General features: G+C 40.1%; 1 protein-coding gene across 1 annotated transcript; it reads left to right on the top strand.

Annotated features, from left to right (window-relative positions):
• Positions 1 to 4,845: 4,845 nt before the first annotated feature.
• Positions 4,846 to 16,481, top strand: GPR143 (G protein-coupled receptor 143). The gene is made up of 7 exons (XM_042868593.1): positions 4,846 to 5,010; positions 7,372 to 7,466; positions 8,242 to 8,334; positions 8,933 to 9,042; positions 11,685 to 11,793; positions 14,281 to 14,398; positions 15,832 to 16,481. Exons 1-7 carry the CDS (start codon positions 4,885 to 4,887, stop codon positions 16,129 to 16,131), a joined length of 951 nt encoding a protein of 316 aa, XP_042724527.1. The 5' UTR covers positions 4,846 to 4,884; the 3' UTR covers positions 16,132 to 16,481.
• Positions 16,482 to 16,629: the final 148 nt, after the last annotated feature.

Raw genomic sequence — 16,629 nt, 5'->3', positions numbered from 1 at the left:
CAGGTATAAGGCTGCCAAACCAGCTTTGGATTTCTATGACTGTTGTGACTCTTACGCTTTGAGTGCAACAGTGAGGGCCAGATTAGCTCATTCTTACCAGCTGAGATGCTGGGCAGCTCATTAGTTTGGCTGATCCGCCTCCTATTTAACCTCAGATGTTCCCGTGTGAAGACACGTCTGCTTGCATCATGGCAGGTATCCATTCACTCATTAATCACTTTATTTTCTTTTCATATCTATTCTGCCACAGGTCACACTCCTTGTTTCCAATACAAATGTGAAGTGAAAAAATCACATAACCACTCTGTAAGAAAATGTGTGATCAAATGCTGAGAGAGAAGGAGAGAAGTGACCTAGAAGAAGCAGTTAAAAAGCAGTCCTCCACTTAGAGAAGTAAAGAATAAGATCAGGGTGCACAGCTGGCAAAACTGTGGAGAGAAAAGGGGAACCAGATATAAAATCTTAACCTCCATGGTGTAAGTCTGCAGTTGAGAAATGCAAGTGATTTTGAAGTGGCCGAACAAAAGGGATAGAGAAGTCAAAATAATTAAGTGGTAAATTCATAGTCAGGAACAGTGGAAACAAATGATAAGTAGAAACAAACAAAATACACTAAACATTCCTATCTGGAAACCAGGACAGATGGCCAGGATAACGACTTGACTCACTTTCAAACATTTTAAAGAAGGAGAAGGACAACAGGAATAGTGAGGGAAACAAGAAAATCAGAGAATCAATGAAAGGCTTCAATGGAGCAGTTTCACTTTCTGCCTAATAATCTAAAAATAATACGGCTCCATATATAGATCAGGCAAACTAAAGCAATCCTTCAATGAGAGCAAGCATCATTTCTTTTAATATGTATGTCTTTGCATCGTATATGTGGGATACAATGGCTTTATTTTAAGTAATAATGTGTCTGTGGGATGTTTTTTAATTTTTGTTCTTTAGTAGCACAGGAAGTGGTTCCTTTCTAATAAATTTTAGTAGTTTCTTCCAGACTGGCTTTTAGTGTTTATTGTGAATTTACCAGAATCTGCATGAAAATAAAACTGCAGTCATTGTCTTCTAGACAGTGATTTGTAGGAGAAAAAAGGAGAGCATTTTCTGTTACACTTACTGATATCAGAGCCAGCCAGGTGATTGCAGTGTGGGATCTTCACAGAGAGGTAGCAGCTCCATGCACTGCTGCTTCATCTGGGAGCACTGCTGCTTCACTGCTGCTTCATAGAACAATGTCCAAGGAGCCTCAGACCAACAGAGAAGAGATATTTTTCACCTCAACAAGAAGATGTGTTTTGGAGCAGGGCAATCTGGTTCACAACCTTGCTGTCTCCACTATGTTCTTTGTGTGCATGGTAGTAGCAGCACATAGGAGTATAACATCTGGATCACTCACTTATCCTCATCCACAGATGAGCAGTAAAATCTCTGAGTACCGTAAAGCAGCAAAAGCATCCAGAGGATAATTCAGCTTCTAGCTCATCTACTGTCTACTATAAAAGGCAGTAACTATGCCTCAGTCCCTGTTACAGCCAGGAGAGCCTATTCAGCCATGCAGCTTACTATGCACATTGGTGGTGGGAAGAACTGAACAACTGTAGGCTAAGCCTAGGCTCTGGAATTGGTGGACAGAGATAATTATAGGCAGCACTGGGAGCAGAGGCACTTGCTGATGTGACACCTGGATCTGTAAGCTAACATCCTGTTCTTTGGATGCTGCAGCGTTGACAGGACTGGTGCATCCAGACTGATTTCTCTGCTGTAGGCAAGCTTAGTGGCTGAAGCCTATGTTTCATAATGACCATATACACAGCATCCCTCTGCCACTCAGTCAGGTGTCATAATTTCTGCTAACATATAAACAAGGGCATTAGAAGATAAGAAAAATAACATTAGACCATTTGTTCTTATAAGGACTAATTATGATGTCCACAATGGTTATTTAGCATCCAATTCACTTCACCTATGCTCCCTTCTGTGTTTCCTCAATGTGTCCCTATAAATCCAGTTTACAGAGGTGTGAGGTTTGACGCAGGGCATTTGAAATTTGTCTGAGAGGGGAGAGTTAATTTTTGTATTTGTGATTGTATTTTCTGCTACATTTAACAGGACTAAAGGATATTGTTAGCTTATAAAGAATAAACAAACATGTCAGCTCAAATTCCTGTTTTCATATTAAACCCTTACTAAAAAGAAGAAAAAAAAAAAAGAAAAAAAAGAAAGAAAAATATTCTTGTGGAAGCAAAAGTCCTGGAATTTTCCACCTCTGGTTTAACACAGACTGAAGAGAAGACTCTGTGCTTGTGGTTTAAATGGGATAAAGTTAATATGGCTTCCTGAAGGTGATCTCTTTCCACAGTGATAGGATGTAGTGCTTCTCTTTTTAATTAGAGAGGTGGGTGGGTTGGATCCCTAAAATTTAGATTTGGGTCTGGGTGTGGATTTATAGACCTGCTCTGCCAGCAAAAGCTGAGACTGATTGTGTTTAGGCCCATCTTTTGAATTAATTTTCAGTAATTAAAGTGCAATGTGTGGGAGGGGGCTAAAATGAAATACAATTAAAATGTAATGCTCCTTCTTTGGTATCCCCATCCTTATTCATTTTAAGCCATCTCCAATGCTCTGATGGGTTTAAAGCTTCCTGTATCACACACTGTGCAAGCAGAAAGGTTTGAGTGAACTCTTGCCAATGGCTCTGAGCAAGCATGGGGCATGTTTCAGATTACACTGTGTGTTGTTGTTCTGATTTGATCTCCTTGCTAGGAGAGGCTGAGAAAGGCCGCTCTAGGGGATTTACTTCCAGCAGCAGCAGCACATGATCCTTCAATCGCGTGATTCTCACCACTGAGGTCTAATGGGGAGGGTGAAGAAAAAGCTCACGCTGCCTTTTGGAAGCAACAGCGGCGGCTTCTGCTCGCAGGCCCCCTCCGCCATCTGGATGCTTCATGGCCTCCCCCAGGTTAGAAACCTACTGCTGCCCCAACAGGGATGCAGCCACGCAGCTTGTGATGAGCTTCCAGCCCCAGGTCTTCTGTGCGGTCTGCATTGGCAGCGCCTCAGCCAGCCTGCTGCTGACCATCCTGCAGCTCCTGCCGAAGAAGGGGCAGAGCCTGCGGAAGATGCCCAAAGCCTCCTCCTCCTCCACCATTCTTCTCCTTATCTCCGTGTGTGACATCCTCGGTGGCTCAGGTAAGCGCCATCTTGGTGTTCCTTGCGTGTGCTGCAGCAGGCCCTGCTGGCAGATGGTTGGGAACGTGCTGCGTGTGTTCAGGGGAAGGTTTGGGCTGAACAAGATGAGAAAAGGGCAGGCCTGGAGGGGAGAAAGGTCTTGCTTAATAGCTAAGTTTTAAAAGTAAAAGTTCTTGGCAAATCTTCAACAAAGTCTCTACTTCAAATTAAAACCCTGCACTGGCTGACACTTAGAGGAAGGTGTAGAAGCAGAAGTGAGGGAGCACATGAATAGCTAAAGCTGACTTCCACAACTTAGCTGATCCTTTGGACTGCATTTGGAAAATACTTGCACGTGTCTGTAAATCCTCTCAGAGTCAGTGCCGCTGTTCACATACCAACCCGAAACTGCACACAGCAGGCTGGCAGCATGGTGTGTAGAACTGCAGCACTGTGCTGGCATGGGGAAGCAGAGAAGCACCCTTAGCAGGGAGCCCTGCCTCCAGCAATGGGCTGTCTAAATCTGACCCGGAATTTACTGCCGTCTTAGACAGAAATTATCATGACATATACGGGGGAAATAAAAGCTGAGTTTTTCCACATTAGCATCTTTTCTCTCATTTTAGATAACTGAAGTAGTACTGTTGTGTCTCTCTGGCTGCCTGTGAAAGGAGTAGGGTTTTACACATTTTCCACTTTCACACCTAGCCAGGTCTTCTCATGGTACGTAAGAAGAACCAATATTAAAACAGACGATGGATGGGAAGATAGAGAAAGACATGGAAAGAGCACAAGAGCACCTGGCAAAAGGCCTTTCAATCATAGAACCATAGAACCACAGAATCACGAAGGTTGAAAAAGACCTCCAAGATCATCTAGTCCAGCTGTCCGCCTACCACCAATATTTCCCCACTAACCATGTCCCTCAGTACAACCCCTAAATGTTCCTTGGACACCTTCAGGGTCAGTGACTTCATCACCTCCCCGTGCAGCCTGTTTCAGTGGCTGACCACTCTTTCAGAGAATAAATCTTTCCTAATCTCAGTCAGATAAAGCCAGCAGCAGAAAAAGTTATTTTTCTCCTTTTCTCTTTCACAGGCTAACAAAAGCTATTTATCCGCAATTGTTCTTGAATTAGATTCACCTTGGAGGGTGGGAAGCATGGTGTGCTGGTGCTGTGGGTTGGTGACTTAGGGCCTATTTTGAGCAAACTCACTAAACCTCAGCAGCAAACTGAGTTCGTGCAAAAAGCCAGTATTGTTCTTACCTAATAGTGAAACCATGCTTTTTTCAGCTCCTTGACAGAGAGGAAAAAAGCTGCTTGTAAAAATGAGGACAGAGAAAAATGTTAAATAACATTCTTCTGAAATGAGGAGTTGCAGAGAAATGACCATTAGCAATATGAATATCTGTAAATCAAATTGTAAGTCATTAGTTGCTGGCAATGCAGATACGTTAAATGCCTCTTGATTCCCTTTAGGGAAGTGTATGACAGTATCTGTAGATAAATGAGGCTTAGATCTTTGTGGCATGACATGGCGAGTCCTCCAGGCTCACAGCTGCTTTCTGTAAGCCCTCACCCTGGCATCTGGCCTGCACTGCACACCCCAATAGCCACAGTCCTGTGAGCATGCAGAATCCAGGCCGCAATGCAGAACATGCGACCAGCAGCAAGCATGTGACTGTGATCACGCTGACAGGCACAGAGCACTCATGCGTTTCTCTTCAGGTGTGATCTTCAGGTCGAGCGTCTGGTTGGGCTTCCCGAGCTTTGTTGCCAACATCTCAGTGGCCAACGGGACTGACGTGTGGCCCTCTGTCTTCTGCGTGGGCAGCGCGGTAGGTACAGGGGTACAGTCCTGCTTGCTTTGCTCACACAGGATCCAAAAGGCAACATACTGCGTCCCAAAGGGGGTTAGAATTTCCTTAAATCCCTGATGTGGATTCTGGATTAAGGAACATAGAAAAAGAAAATGCAAATGCATTACAGAAGTGCAAATTTTAAGTAATACAATCACACTATTGCCTGAAGTATAAAATCTGAGCTTACTACACAAGAAAAATGTCACTTTTTTTTTTTTTTTTTTAACTAAAACACAGATAATTATGCCAATTTCCTCAGCTCAGCAGGAATGTAGGGTAGCCAAAGAATGCACGCATCAGCAATAATGGTAGTATCTTAACAAATCAAAGCTTACAACATAGAAAAGAAATATGCTGCTTATAAATAAAACTATTCAGCTCTTGTAGTTTTTAAATAAGATGTGCCAAAATGCAACTTGCTTTATTTCATATGCCTAAATAATAACAATTTCAGACATAATGGCAGAAGCGAGTATCAGCTGTACACACCTATTAGTTCTCAATTTTCCATCATACATGTTTAATTTTTGCTTATGAGATACAAAAGCTTATTATTTTTCTTCTTAAAAGAAGGTGAAACTGCCAACATCAATATCTTGCAGCAGGAATGCCCTGTTTGAAAACCACGTTTCCATATGGCTTAAGTTTTGCTTTCTGGCCCTTACCACAGAAAGTAATATTTTAAAGCAGTAACAGGGATGCTGTATGCAGACTGTTTGTTTTTCATTTTGATCTCAGGTTAAATGGCAAGCAGCAGAGCTGTCTACTGCAGTTTTTGTTTTCCCTATCTTGGGCTCCAGGAAAGTGCTGCAGTTTGAGTCACTTGCTAAGTTTAAATTTAATTATACTGGAATGAAAAATGACCCTACTTCCCCTAACATATTCTCATGTGAGTTAATAAAATGTTTCTGGTTCTATTTTAGGTTTCTTCTGGTGCTGTTGTTTTATTTCATTTACACACAAGTCAGTGAAATTCCAAATAGTGAGGCTCTGAAGCATCTCCTTCAAATGAGATCTTTAGATAGATACTCTATAGCAAGATCTGGCATTTTGCAAGAAGCTATATAGCATATGAAAATTTTGTTTTTTAGGTGCATCTGCTTTTTATTAATTTTGGCAAACATCTAAACTATGTTGGAATTTATGTGTGGAAAGACCTCACGGTTTAATTTTGTATGTATGCGTTTATATATAGTAAATTCTACATTTCTTAACTGCAGCAAATATGTAATAGTGCAGATTAAGTTACATACTGAGCATTGTGAATAAAGTGCACTAGCAGGAAAACTGGAATTTTATTTTCTGGCTTATGTATTATTAAAATGTCTTAGCATTTTGATTAAATACAGAATAATTCATGTCACAAATGACTAGATATAGGAACTGTACCCTTGTTGTAAGGAAGTATTTCCCAGCTTGATTTACCTTTGGAGGAAGGAATGGTAGAACTCAAGTCACTGATGTCTGGCTCAGTAACAAGTATGTTGGTTTCCAGGTGTAAAAGGATGCTACTATGGAACTGTGACAAAGGATATTCAGATATGAGCTGAAAGCAGGGCTCAAAGGGAAGGTATTCTGAATATTAAAATAGTCCCAGACCATTACAAATAGCCAGCTCCTGTCGGGAAAGGATTTGGAATTTATAAACAGGGTCTAAGAGAGGTCAGTTATCTTCTATAGGCTCATGGGAAAAATGTATAGGGTCAACTCAAAAATGCAGTGGAATTTAACTTGACTTGAACTTGTTTCCTTTGGATTTTTGTAAAAAATTAGCTATGGAGTTCAGTATGGACAGAGTTGGCTATTTTTCTGCATATCATCTTTATCAGTAGTAACACCAACTCAAGTTCTTGAATGTGGATAAAATACCCACAACACACAGAACTCATGATACAGAGGCACTTCTATTCACCACCATTGTGGTGAAGGCAGACCTCAGTTATATTTTCATGCCTCAGCTACTGAAAAATGAAATTTTACTAAAATGTTATACCGATTTTTTTAAATAAAATGTTCATTACTAATCTTTAAAGCTAAAACGTTGTTTAATAATTGACTTTAGATTAATTTGTGCCATTCAGGGTTAAGACTGGAGATGTAAACAAACACCAGGTTTTCTAAATAACTGAACAAGCTGTGAAGGCAAACTGCTCAGTTTACCTAGGAGCAGATCCTTTGGCTACAGCAGTACTGCAGTAAGAATTCATACCTCACAAATCTCAGTTGGAAAATGCACACATTTAAAGAACAAATCCCCAGGCAAAAGGTTTGAGTCTCCCCTCACCTCCAGCAATGTTTAAGAAGCAGCTGTGACATCTGCCTTTTTTTTCCTTGCAGATGTGGATCCAGCTGTTATACAGTGCTGGCTTCTGGTGGTTATTTTGCTATGCTGTCGATTCTTACTTGGTGGTAAGAAGATCAGCGGGACTGAGGTACTAGAATTAAAGCTCTGAATGTCCTATTTTACTTCTTATGCTGTACATCCGCGTTTGCATGCAGCTATCTGAGGGTATAAATGAAGTCTGTGCAAACACGTGATGTTCGCATGGTTACCAGATAATGATCTGTGTGAATGGTGTTCTAAGTGCTTCAATTGCAAGGGCAATGCTTGGATATTGATTTGCTTGTGCCTAACTAGCATTTAAATGTAACTGAATTTATTTAACTTTCAGAAAAATAGGGTGTAGATTGGGCATTATAACACTACTGCAACAAGATGCTGTTTTTATCTCTGCTCTGTACTTGGTATTGATTTTTGTGGCAGAAGTGCTAACATTAATATAAAACAGCAATGAAAGATTTTTTAAGCACAGAGCTATGATCCTCTCTCAGGTGGGAGCAGTGTCTGACTCTCCAAATCAAACAGTTCTCTGCAGCCTTCAGAAGGGTGCTCGGTTGGCTGTTTGGCTCCCTTCTTCTGTTTTTAATTCCTGAATGTGCTGTCTGCAGGAGCAGTGAAGGACACAGGGTTTCCTTCTGCAGATGTGGGAACAGGGGAGAGACTTCTGGCCTCTGGTTGGAGGATATGACATTTCTGTGTGCAAGCCTGTCCAGCTGCCAGGATTTCCCTTTTCTCCTGAAAGGCCCCCATCCCTCCTGCCCTCCTCAGTGTGCTGCTGGCATTATTCACCTCACACCTATCCTATGTTAACATTGCCGTGTGAGAGTTAGTGTCCTTGATAACCTCTCTCCTGCTTCCTCCTCCAGTACAATTGTGCTGTACCACATGATGGCCTGGGGGCTGGCAGTTTTGCTCTGCGTGGAGGGTGTTGCGCTGCTTTATTACCCGTCCCTTTCCAGGTGAGCAGGCCTCTGAAAGCAGACTCCAAAACCCTGGTACTCTGTGGTCATTTGAATGTCTTTTCATCAATGTTAGAGACAGACATCCAAGTACTGGTTTTTTGGTTGTTGTTTTTTTTTTTTGGATCTTTGAGCAGTGTCTCCTACTCAGTCCGTGCATCCTGGGTTTCAGTGGGCCCTGAAGATATCTCCCAGACACTTCATGCCCTGTGATGCATTTCAGTGCTGTGGTGCAGCTCCTGCTGTGAGCCGCTGCAGGGTCATGATGCCCAAGAAGGTGACACAGTGCACAGGGCTGCTGCAGGCGTGAAATACTGGTCCACTCCTGTTTTTCTGCTCCTGGTTTCAGCTTTGTATTTGCTCCTTTAAATTTGAGGAGAAGTCACAGATGGTGTGAGTTAATAATCAACTTTGTGTCCCGTGTGAATTTGTTGCGACAATTTGAGAATTAAAAGTTTAGCACCTGTTTGTTTAATTCCTTTCATGTTTGTTTTCTTGTTTGTTTTTGGTTTTAGTTAAATGTGACAATGATGAAATAGCTGAGACTGCCAGATGTGGAAAGAAAATAATGAATAACGTGTTAATAATTTGTTCTCAGCTGTGAAAGAGGCCTGGAGCACGCAATCCCACATTACATCACAACCTATGCCCCGCTCCTGCTGGTGCTGGTGGTCAACCCAGTCCTCTTCAGAAGGACAGTGACTGCAGGTATGTTCCTAATGGCCAGCATGAATGCGTACATCTTATTTAGCAAAACAGAAATAAAAGTAAAGTAGAAGTAAAAAGTAATGCCTGTGTATCTAAGGATATGGAATAGCTCCTCATTATATCAAAACAGATGCAGTTGAGAGTAGAAGAGTATTACCTACCAAAATGGAGATACAATCTCAATAGAAAATTAGAATAGAGGTACACTGATCACATACTGAAGTTAGGCTGTTTTAGATCTTACTATTGCAGACTGGCAAAGTTATTTCCATGTTACTAAATTACTTTTGATTTGAAGTATTTTTGGCAGCATATGGTGGATATATGATGGTACTATAATACTGGTACCAATGTGTATTTTGGAATGCAGTTAATTCCTTTTTAAGGATAATGTTGGTGATATCCAATAGTTCATTTAACTTCTTTGAAACTGAGAATTAAAAAAGGATCAGAATTTTGTTACTCCTGATTCTGAGATTATGAAACAAGTGAGAATTGTACACAACTCGGCTGAGATCATGAAGCTCCTGTTTGATTTAGCATTGGCACTTTGAAGAAATGTGACTGCAAAAAAAGGAACAAATTCAATTAATTCTTTTAATGTAACATGATCAGTGCTAGATGTTTTCTGTGCCTGAATTCATACTTATAATCTACACATTCAGTATTTAAGAACAGCAACAGAAGAGACTGTGTTTTGAGTTCATTCTTCATCCCATCTGCACTGCTTTCCTCAGTAATGCCCATCATCAAAGGAATAGCTGACAAAATCCATGGAATATTTTAAAAATATATTTTATATGTAGAATATCTGCCTGTTTTTGCTGATGTTACACTGCCAAGTTTTATAGATGTAGACAACACTGTACCAATTACATACTGAAGTACAACTAATTACCTTTATGGAGGTACCTTCTATTTTTTTCACTTATCTCAGAGTCCCAGAGCGCTGCTACATACTTGGTACAAAAGACAAACCATATTTGCATCGTTGTATTATCTTAGTCTTGTAACCTGCATTTCTGAGATAGCACTCAGCAAGCCTCTGCCTAATTTATACAGGATAATGGTTTTTGGTTTTTGTATTTTAGTTTGGAATAATGTCTCTATGCATGAGCAAACAGAAAACAAGTGCTACCTCCAAAGGCTGGGACCAAAATGCTCTATAGGGAAAAGATAAGCTTTAGCCTAAATTTTAAATAATCAAAAATACCTGTAACTGATGTTTTGGTCTCTAAAAACAGTCAGTAAGCTGACTGCTCCACTCTGCATTAGCTGCTGTATTTGTGTGGGTTGAAGGCTTAGACTTTTTTTTGAGTGTATTGAAATCAGTAGTTAGGTAAATGGTAAACTTACCTTCTTTAGCATGTCCTATAGAAGAGAGGACAATACATTTTCTACAGACAGCAGCAAAGGTCTTCAATGAGAACAAAAATAATAAATGTTTGTGCTTGTATGCGATGTCCATCCATGTGTGTTTATGTATGTGTGCATTTTGTAGGTATGTGCACATATGTTCATATGCCTCTGGCAGACTGTGTGGCTAAAGTACCTACCTGTACAGCTACTTTAATATTTGTGTCTGTATTACCTCTGCTACCTGCTCATGTAGGCGCTAAGGATCAAATTTTGTTTCATACTTTCAGAAATGCACGTTGCTAAAGATGATGTCTTGTGTCTCCTTGTTCTAAAGTCTTGCAAGCATACTTTTCTCAAATATCCTGCAGTTTCTCTCCACTGTCTAATGAAAGTGATGAAGAAAAGCAACAAGAGAACAACAACAAGAAAAAAAGATTTACATCATGAGACCTGTAGAATGTAATGAAGTGGGAATTTAGCTGTTTCTTAACAACAGAATTTCTTTTTGGCTGTAGAGAATAGTAAAATTGAGCTTCAGGTTAAAGAAAGGATGTTGAAGTAGTTAGGGAGCAAAAAATGTTAAGGATAGATGGAACACTAGAATCTCTTGGCTGAGGAATTCTTTGTGTGTTCCTGATTTTTCAGCTAGTTTGCTGAAGCTGCAAACAGCCATACCTGGATCTAGCTGCAGTGTTTAGAGGCTGAGAATGAATTGGATAATCTCTCAAAGTTTGTTCCTTTTATGGGAAAATACACAATGAGTATGTTTGTGTGAGTACATATGTCGATTCCTTGGTATCTGAGCAGTATGTTGCTTATCTATCTATTTTTGTTGACATTACAGTTTCAGGTTCTAGAGATGTAGTAGTCAATTATGCCTTCATGTCACAGTTCCATATGAAGTGTATAATAGTGTTGACTGTATTCTGTCTCAGTCTGAACATCACATAATAAATACTTCCTTACATCACGAACATCATAGAGAAGCGTAAGCACTACCTTCTTGTTAAAGAATTGTGCTGACCATACTATTTTCTGTTTTCGATGGGACTGAGAGAAGAAAAAACTGCTAGTGGGATGCCACCTACTTCAGGAAACCTTAGTGGATGTCCTTCTTTAGGATTGTCCTAATCTTTAGGATTAGGCTATGTATGACATTTGCTGCTGGAGACAAACCCATTGGTTCCTTTGTTCCCTCTTTACAGACATCTGTTTTCTGTATCCTTGTACCTACAAATGATGAGATGTACGTGTATTAATGAACACAACTTTATACTTTCCAGTTGCCTCTTTACTGAAAGGGAGACAAGGGATTTACACAGAGAACGAGAGACGGCTGGGGACGGAGATCCAGATGCGCTTTTTCAAAATTATGCTGGTATTCATTGTTTGGTAAGAGATGCATTTTGTTTTAACCTGCCTTCTCCCACATTAAAACAACTGGGGACAAGAACAGAATCTGATGGGTTATCTCATTTGCTTGTCCTTATGGTTGGAAGGGAAAGTTTCTAAGGAAGACAGTTCTAAACTAGTTCTCAAATTAGCTGAATCACTCATGTACATCACAAGGCTGCAAGGAAATGATAAAAATGTTTAACCAACAGGAAAACAATGACACTGAGGAACAATAGGAAAAAAAAAAAAAGCTGAATGCAACCTAAAGCTGCCTGAAACTGCAGCAAGATTCCCCAGAGCTCACTCTACATGCTTGTCATCAAACATGCCATTGAAAACTTACAGTAAATACACTTCTAGGGCATGCTTACGGCTCTGATTATGATTATATGATGCATCATCTCTATCGTCTGCAGCTCTCAAGTGTGTGAAACAACTATAGTGTTGGCTGGAAATACAGACTTACACACCAGAAAGGAAATCTCTGTGTGTTGTGTGTGAAATTTCTCATTATCTGATCTTTTTTCTGATATTCCACCTTCCTCCACTAAAATAGCAGTTTGTGGTAGGGCAGGGAGAGGAAGAAGAAGGGCACAAGGAAGATGTGGAAGGAGGGAGGGTGCCCCATACCTCATTCCCAAATCCCCTGCATGTCTGTTCTAGCAGCACCATCCAGTGTGAAAGATGCTGTAGTGGTGGATGGGACTGAAGGTGCTGGATGCACTCAGCAAAACTGAGAGAACTGAAAGAAGCCCTGCTTTAGGAGCAGTTTTACAATCATCACACAATATTAAAGGCACCAGATGAGGGAGTGATCCATGCTATGTGGGCCTCTGCAGTGAGCTAGCAAGACATGGTCACTGCTGGAAAGTGTTCACCTACGTGGGTAACACAAGCAAGGGAAGGAGGAAGGAAGCAGCCTAGAAGTAGTGAAAAGATGGCCAAATTTCCCAGTTAGTGCAAGTATTTGATTGTTTCATACGTGGGTACGTTAATGCATGTTTCATTGCTTTAAAAGGCTGAACAGGGAGAAAGGCTGCTTTTTATTTTGTCCTTGCTGCTGTATATTTGAGTGCTCTGGTCATTTCTCAGGAAACAAGTTTCTTCTGGGAAGGGTGGGATAGTCAGTGGGAGAAGGGCACTGAGAGTAGCAAAGCAGCCTGAAGCATGGCATGCTGGAAATTGCTGTAAATAACAGGGAACAGAGTTTTATCCAGGCTACTAGGGTTACAGAAAGAAAGAACATTGTACTGGAGGCACCACAGAAGTGCATTACAACCGAAGGGACTGTGGTCAGCTTGCTAGACTGGGAGCAAGCATGAAAGAAAGGAGCAACTCCTCATGGACACAGTGGGCTTGACTGTTTATTTCCTTTTTGTCTCATTATGAGTTTTCCTATTACAAGAAAACCAAACCAAACCAAAACACCCGAACAAACAAAACAAGTGGTTCTTGTTTTTTGTTTTTTTTGTTTGTTTGTTTGTTTTTGCTTTCTTTTAATCTGCTGATAAAATGTAAGCTTTAGAGTGTAAAAGCTCAGAGGTTACTGTACAGAAAGTCTGAGACAGAATCATCTTAGAAGCTTAGGGGAGATGCTGTTCCATCCCAGTGGTCAAAAAAGGAGATGAGTTGGTCAAGGAAATTTTGAGCAATATGCGGTAGAAGAGAAAACTGTATATTTGGGAGGGATGAGCAGAAGATTTTAGACTGTGAAAAAAACATAGGATCTGTTTTATAAATAACATAAACACAAATCCCTTCAGAAAATATGATACGGGTGTTGGTCATTTCCTTCCTGAAGTACCTGTAGAAATATGCAGAAAAGCTGTTCTGACTGCTTAGGAGCCATTAGAAATTGGAACCATTGACTATAACATTTTTTTAGTGTATCATGTTCTCATTTTCTCTTGGAGGATGAGGTTTAATTATGCTCATCCTACTTTAGAAAAAGAAATTACCTTTATTCTTAAAATTTAATGTCATTTTCAAGGACTTTAAAGTTGAACTTAGTTTTGTTTTGTAGATTTTTTTAACAAACATCTTGAAAATCTACTCAAATATCACCTTGAAATTTTAGAGATGCTAGAGTTTATATAGTCTTTTGTAGTGTATATGCATATGTTTGTATTCCTTTAACTGTATTATACATTCAAGACACAAGCAAAAGAAGTCACTGTCCGTAATGTTGCCATTGTAGATCACAGTTGTTTATAATCTCAGTGCAGTAAGCGTGCGTGATCAGGTTTAATTCTGATGGATATATGGATTTCTTTGCCTGGGGTGGGAAGTAAGAGGCTGTTTTCTGATCATAAGCTCGGGGAGAACTATTGGGTCCCTTCACATTGAGAATTAATGTTAAAAAAAAAAAATCTCCTTATTAAGGTTCCTAATTTCTATAATTTGTAAGTAATTTGTATTTTACATATATGTACATATCTACATATCACTGTTTTGCTCTCTTTGTCCTTTTTATTCCTGCAATAGCTGGTCATCTAATATCATCAATGAGAGCCTTTTGTTCTATCTTGAAATGCAGCCAGATATCAATGAAACACCTTTGAAAAACATTAGAAGTGCTGCACTGATTACATGGATTATAATGGTAGGTCAATCGTGGTGTCTCTCAGTCTTTGAAATCACTTCCGTAAGACTCATGGAACAGCACCAGTGTAGTGGGTTTGGGGGAAAAGCTCAGAAAATCAGGGAAGAAAAGTCAAAGGTAAGAGAAAGGAAGGAGCGGTCATTCGGAACATACAAACTTTGCTTAAAAGATACAAAGGCCAAGATTTTCTGCCATTTACAGGAGTATGTGATGAGTGGTTGCTACCCATTTTAAGATCCAGAACAGACCATTGCAATGATTTATGGTCTACCTTCTCTAACCTCTGTCATAAGTCAAGCTGCGAATTTTAGCTCATGTTTCTTGAAGATTTGCCCAAAAAATGGGCATTGTCCACTAATAGTCTGTTTGTAGCTACAGTTTTCTTTATTAGAAACTGTATTTCTATCTAAGAAATAACGTCTTGTAACATTTGGACAGCTATTAGGGGAAAATACATGATGGAATTTTAAAGCAACACACCAGAATATAGCTATAAGATACTGGGGTCTTCCTGTACTTTTCTCTCTTTTTGTTGGAATATTTGACAAGGGATTTTACAGAGGTGATATTGCAGGTTCCTTTTTCAAGAAGGTTTATTCTGAAGCTGTTAAATACCTGTGAGGCCTGAATATGCTCTGTGCACTTAAGCTCTTGAGCTGCCTGATATTGGAAAGTTAAACAATGCAACTGATTTGTTGCAGCCTTCTCCCTGACAAGGACTGAACACATTCGTGTGACAGGGACCTTACTCTTGCTCACACAGTCACACAGAGCACACAGTCAGCTCTACCAGCTGAGCTATTATTTAAACCGGCTGTAAAAAAGGTATGATTTTCCTGTGAGAAGAAAGACAACCACTAAAACCATTTACTTGTCGCACATCCTGAAGCAGTGGGAACAGAAGATTTTTTGGAAATCACTTGGGATTTTCTTTTTCAGTGTCTTTCCCTCGTTTTGCATTCTGTTTTGATGGACGTTTTCACTGGCTTAGAAATCTGCAACAATTCCAGACAGTTCAATTGCTGCTATTTTAAAAAATTTGCCTGGATGTGCTAATGTCTATTCTCATAGATTTGACTTGGCTTCTAGTGAAGAGTAAAATGTTTGCTTTTCTGAATTAAAAAATGTGGAGCTTGTAAGGAATGTTAAAAACACACTGGGGATTGACCAGCTAAAATCCATGCTAGAAAACCATTTGATGCCTGCTGTTCACAAGGAACACCTTAGTGTTCAGAAACAACAGGTTGTAGTTTCTCACTCTGCCTTGTTTGTGTCTTCAGTAGGAAAAATGTACACTTTTATTTGCGTGCAGTTATCATCTTCTAAAGACAGCAGTTATTCAGAGTAAGGGAAGTTAATGCATGCAGAATGTTTTGCTGGAATTGAGAATGAAGCCTTGCTGATGTAACTTGTGTTGCACTGCTCTTTTCTAGGGGATTCTTAATCCAATGCAAGGCTTCCTCTTCACATTAGCTTTCTATGGCTGGACAGGATGGAGAGTGGACCTGAAATGGCAGAAGAGAGAAATACCCTGGGAATCAATGTCCTCATCAACGGTGGGTGACAATGACTATCCCTCACCAGTGAACTACCAAAGCAATGTTCACGATTCAAAGAAGATATCTTCCACTGATAGCCAGCAGACTGATGAGGCTATAAGCATGTTGTCTGAAGGTAACACTAGCGGTGATGACAGGTTGACCAGGAGCTTTCCCATCTACCAGGGCTGGTAGCTTATAGGTGGAGAGCTGAATCTCACTTCTCCCATTGTCAAGACTCATAAAACCATGGCACTGTGTGAATCATTGCTCATTCTGAAATTTGGTTTGTGCCTGATGGCTCAGTTTAATTTCCTGTAGCTTTTGTTCATGTGTGAGACTGTGTAAGATGCAGAGACAAGATAGTTAATGTCTTCACTTGCTTTGTAAGAGATGTGTAGCAACTTACAAAGGCCTGATAGCTTTTAGCAGGACTGTGTCTCTGCAGGGATCTGTTACTTACAATTCATCTGTTTTCTTTCAATCTCTCCTGTAACCTCCGTATGGTAGAAGAGTCTTTCGTTTAAATAAACAGACTATTAATATGGTGGTTTTTTAAATGTCTTCCCTTGCTTGCCTTGCTCAGCATAAAATTCCCTGAATTACTGCTCTGAGACACAACTTCCACCCTTGTAAACTACTCTAGTAAAACATGAGTGACAGCAAACCTGGGCATAAGGACAGACTTCCCTG

The sequence above is a fragment of the Lagopus leucura genome, unplaced genomic scaffold (assembly GCF_019238085.1).
Source record: "Lagopus leucura isolate 7727_CA_CO unplaced genomic scaffold, USGS_WTPT01 Super-Scaffold_100001, whole genome shotgun sequence".
NCBI lineage: Eukaryota > Metazoa > Chordata > Aves > Galliformes > Phasianidae > Lagopus > Lagopus leucura.
This window is presented reverse-complemented; position numbering and strand designations above follow the sequence as displayed.

Excerpts from the sequence above, each read along its gene's own strand:
- GPR143 (XM_042868593.1), top strand. The coding sequence starts at position 4,885 with ATGCGTTTCTCTTCAGGTGTGATCTTCAGGTCGAGCGTCTGGTTGGGC. Across the intron at positions 9,043-11,684 it reads CAGAAGGACAGTGACTGCAG|TTGCCTCTTTACTGAAAGGG; the intron begins GTATGTTCCTAA and ends TATACTTTCCAG. Across the intron at positions 11,794-14,280 it reads ATGCTGGTATTCATTGTTTG|CTGGTCATCTAATATCATCA; the intron begins GTAAGAGATGCA and ends TTCCTGCAATAG.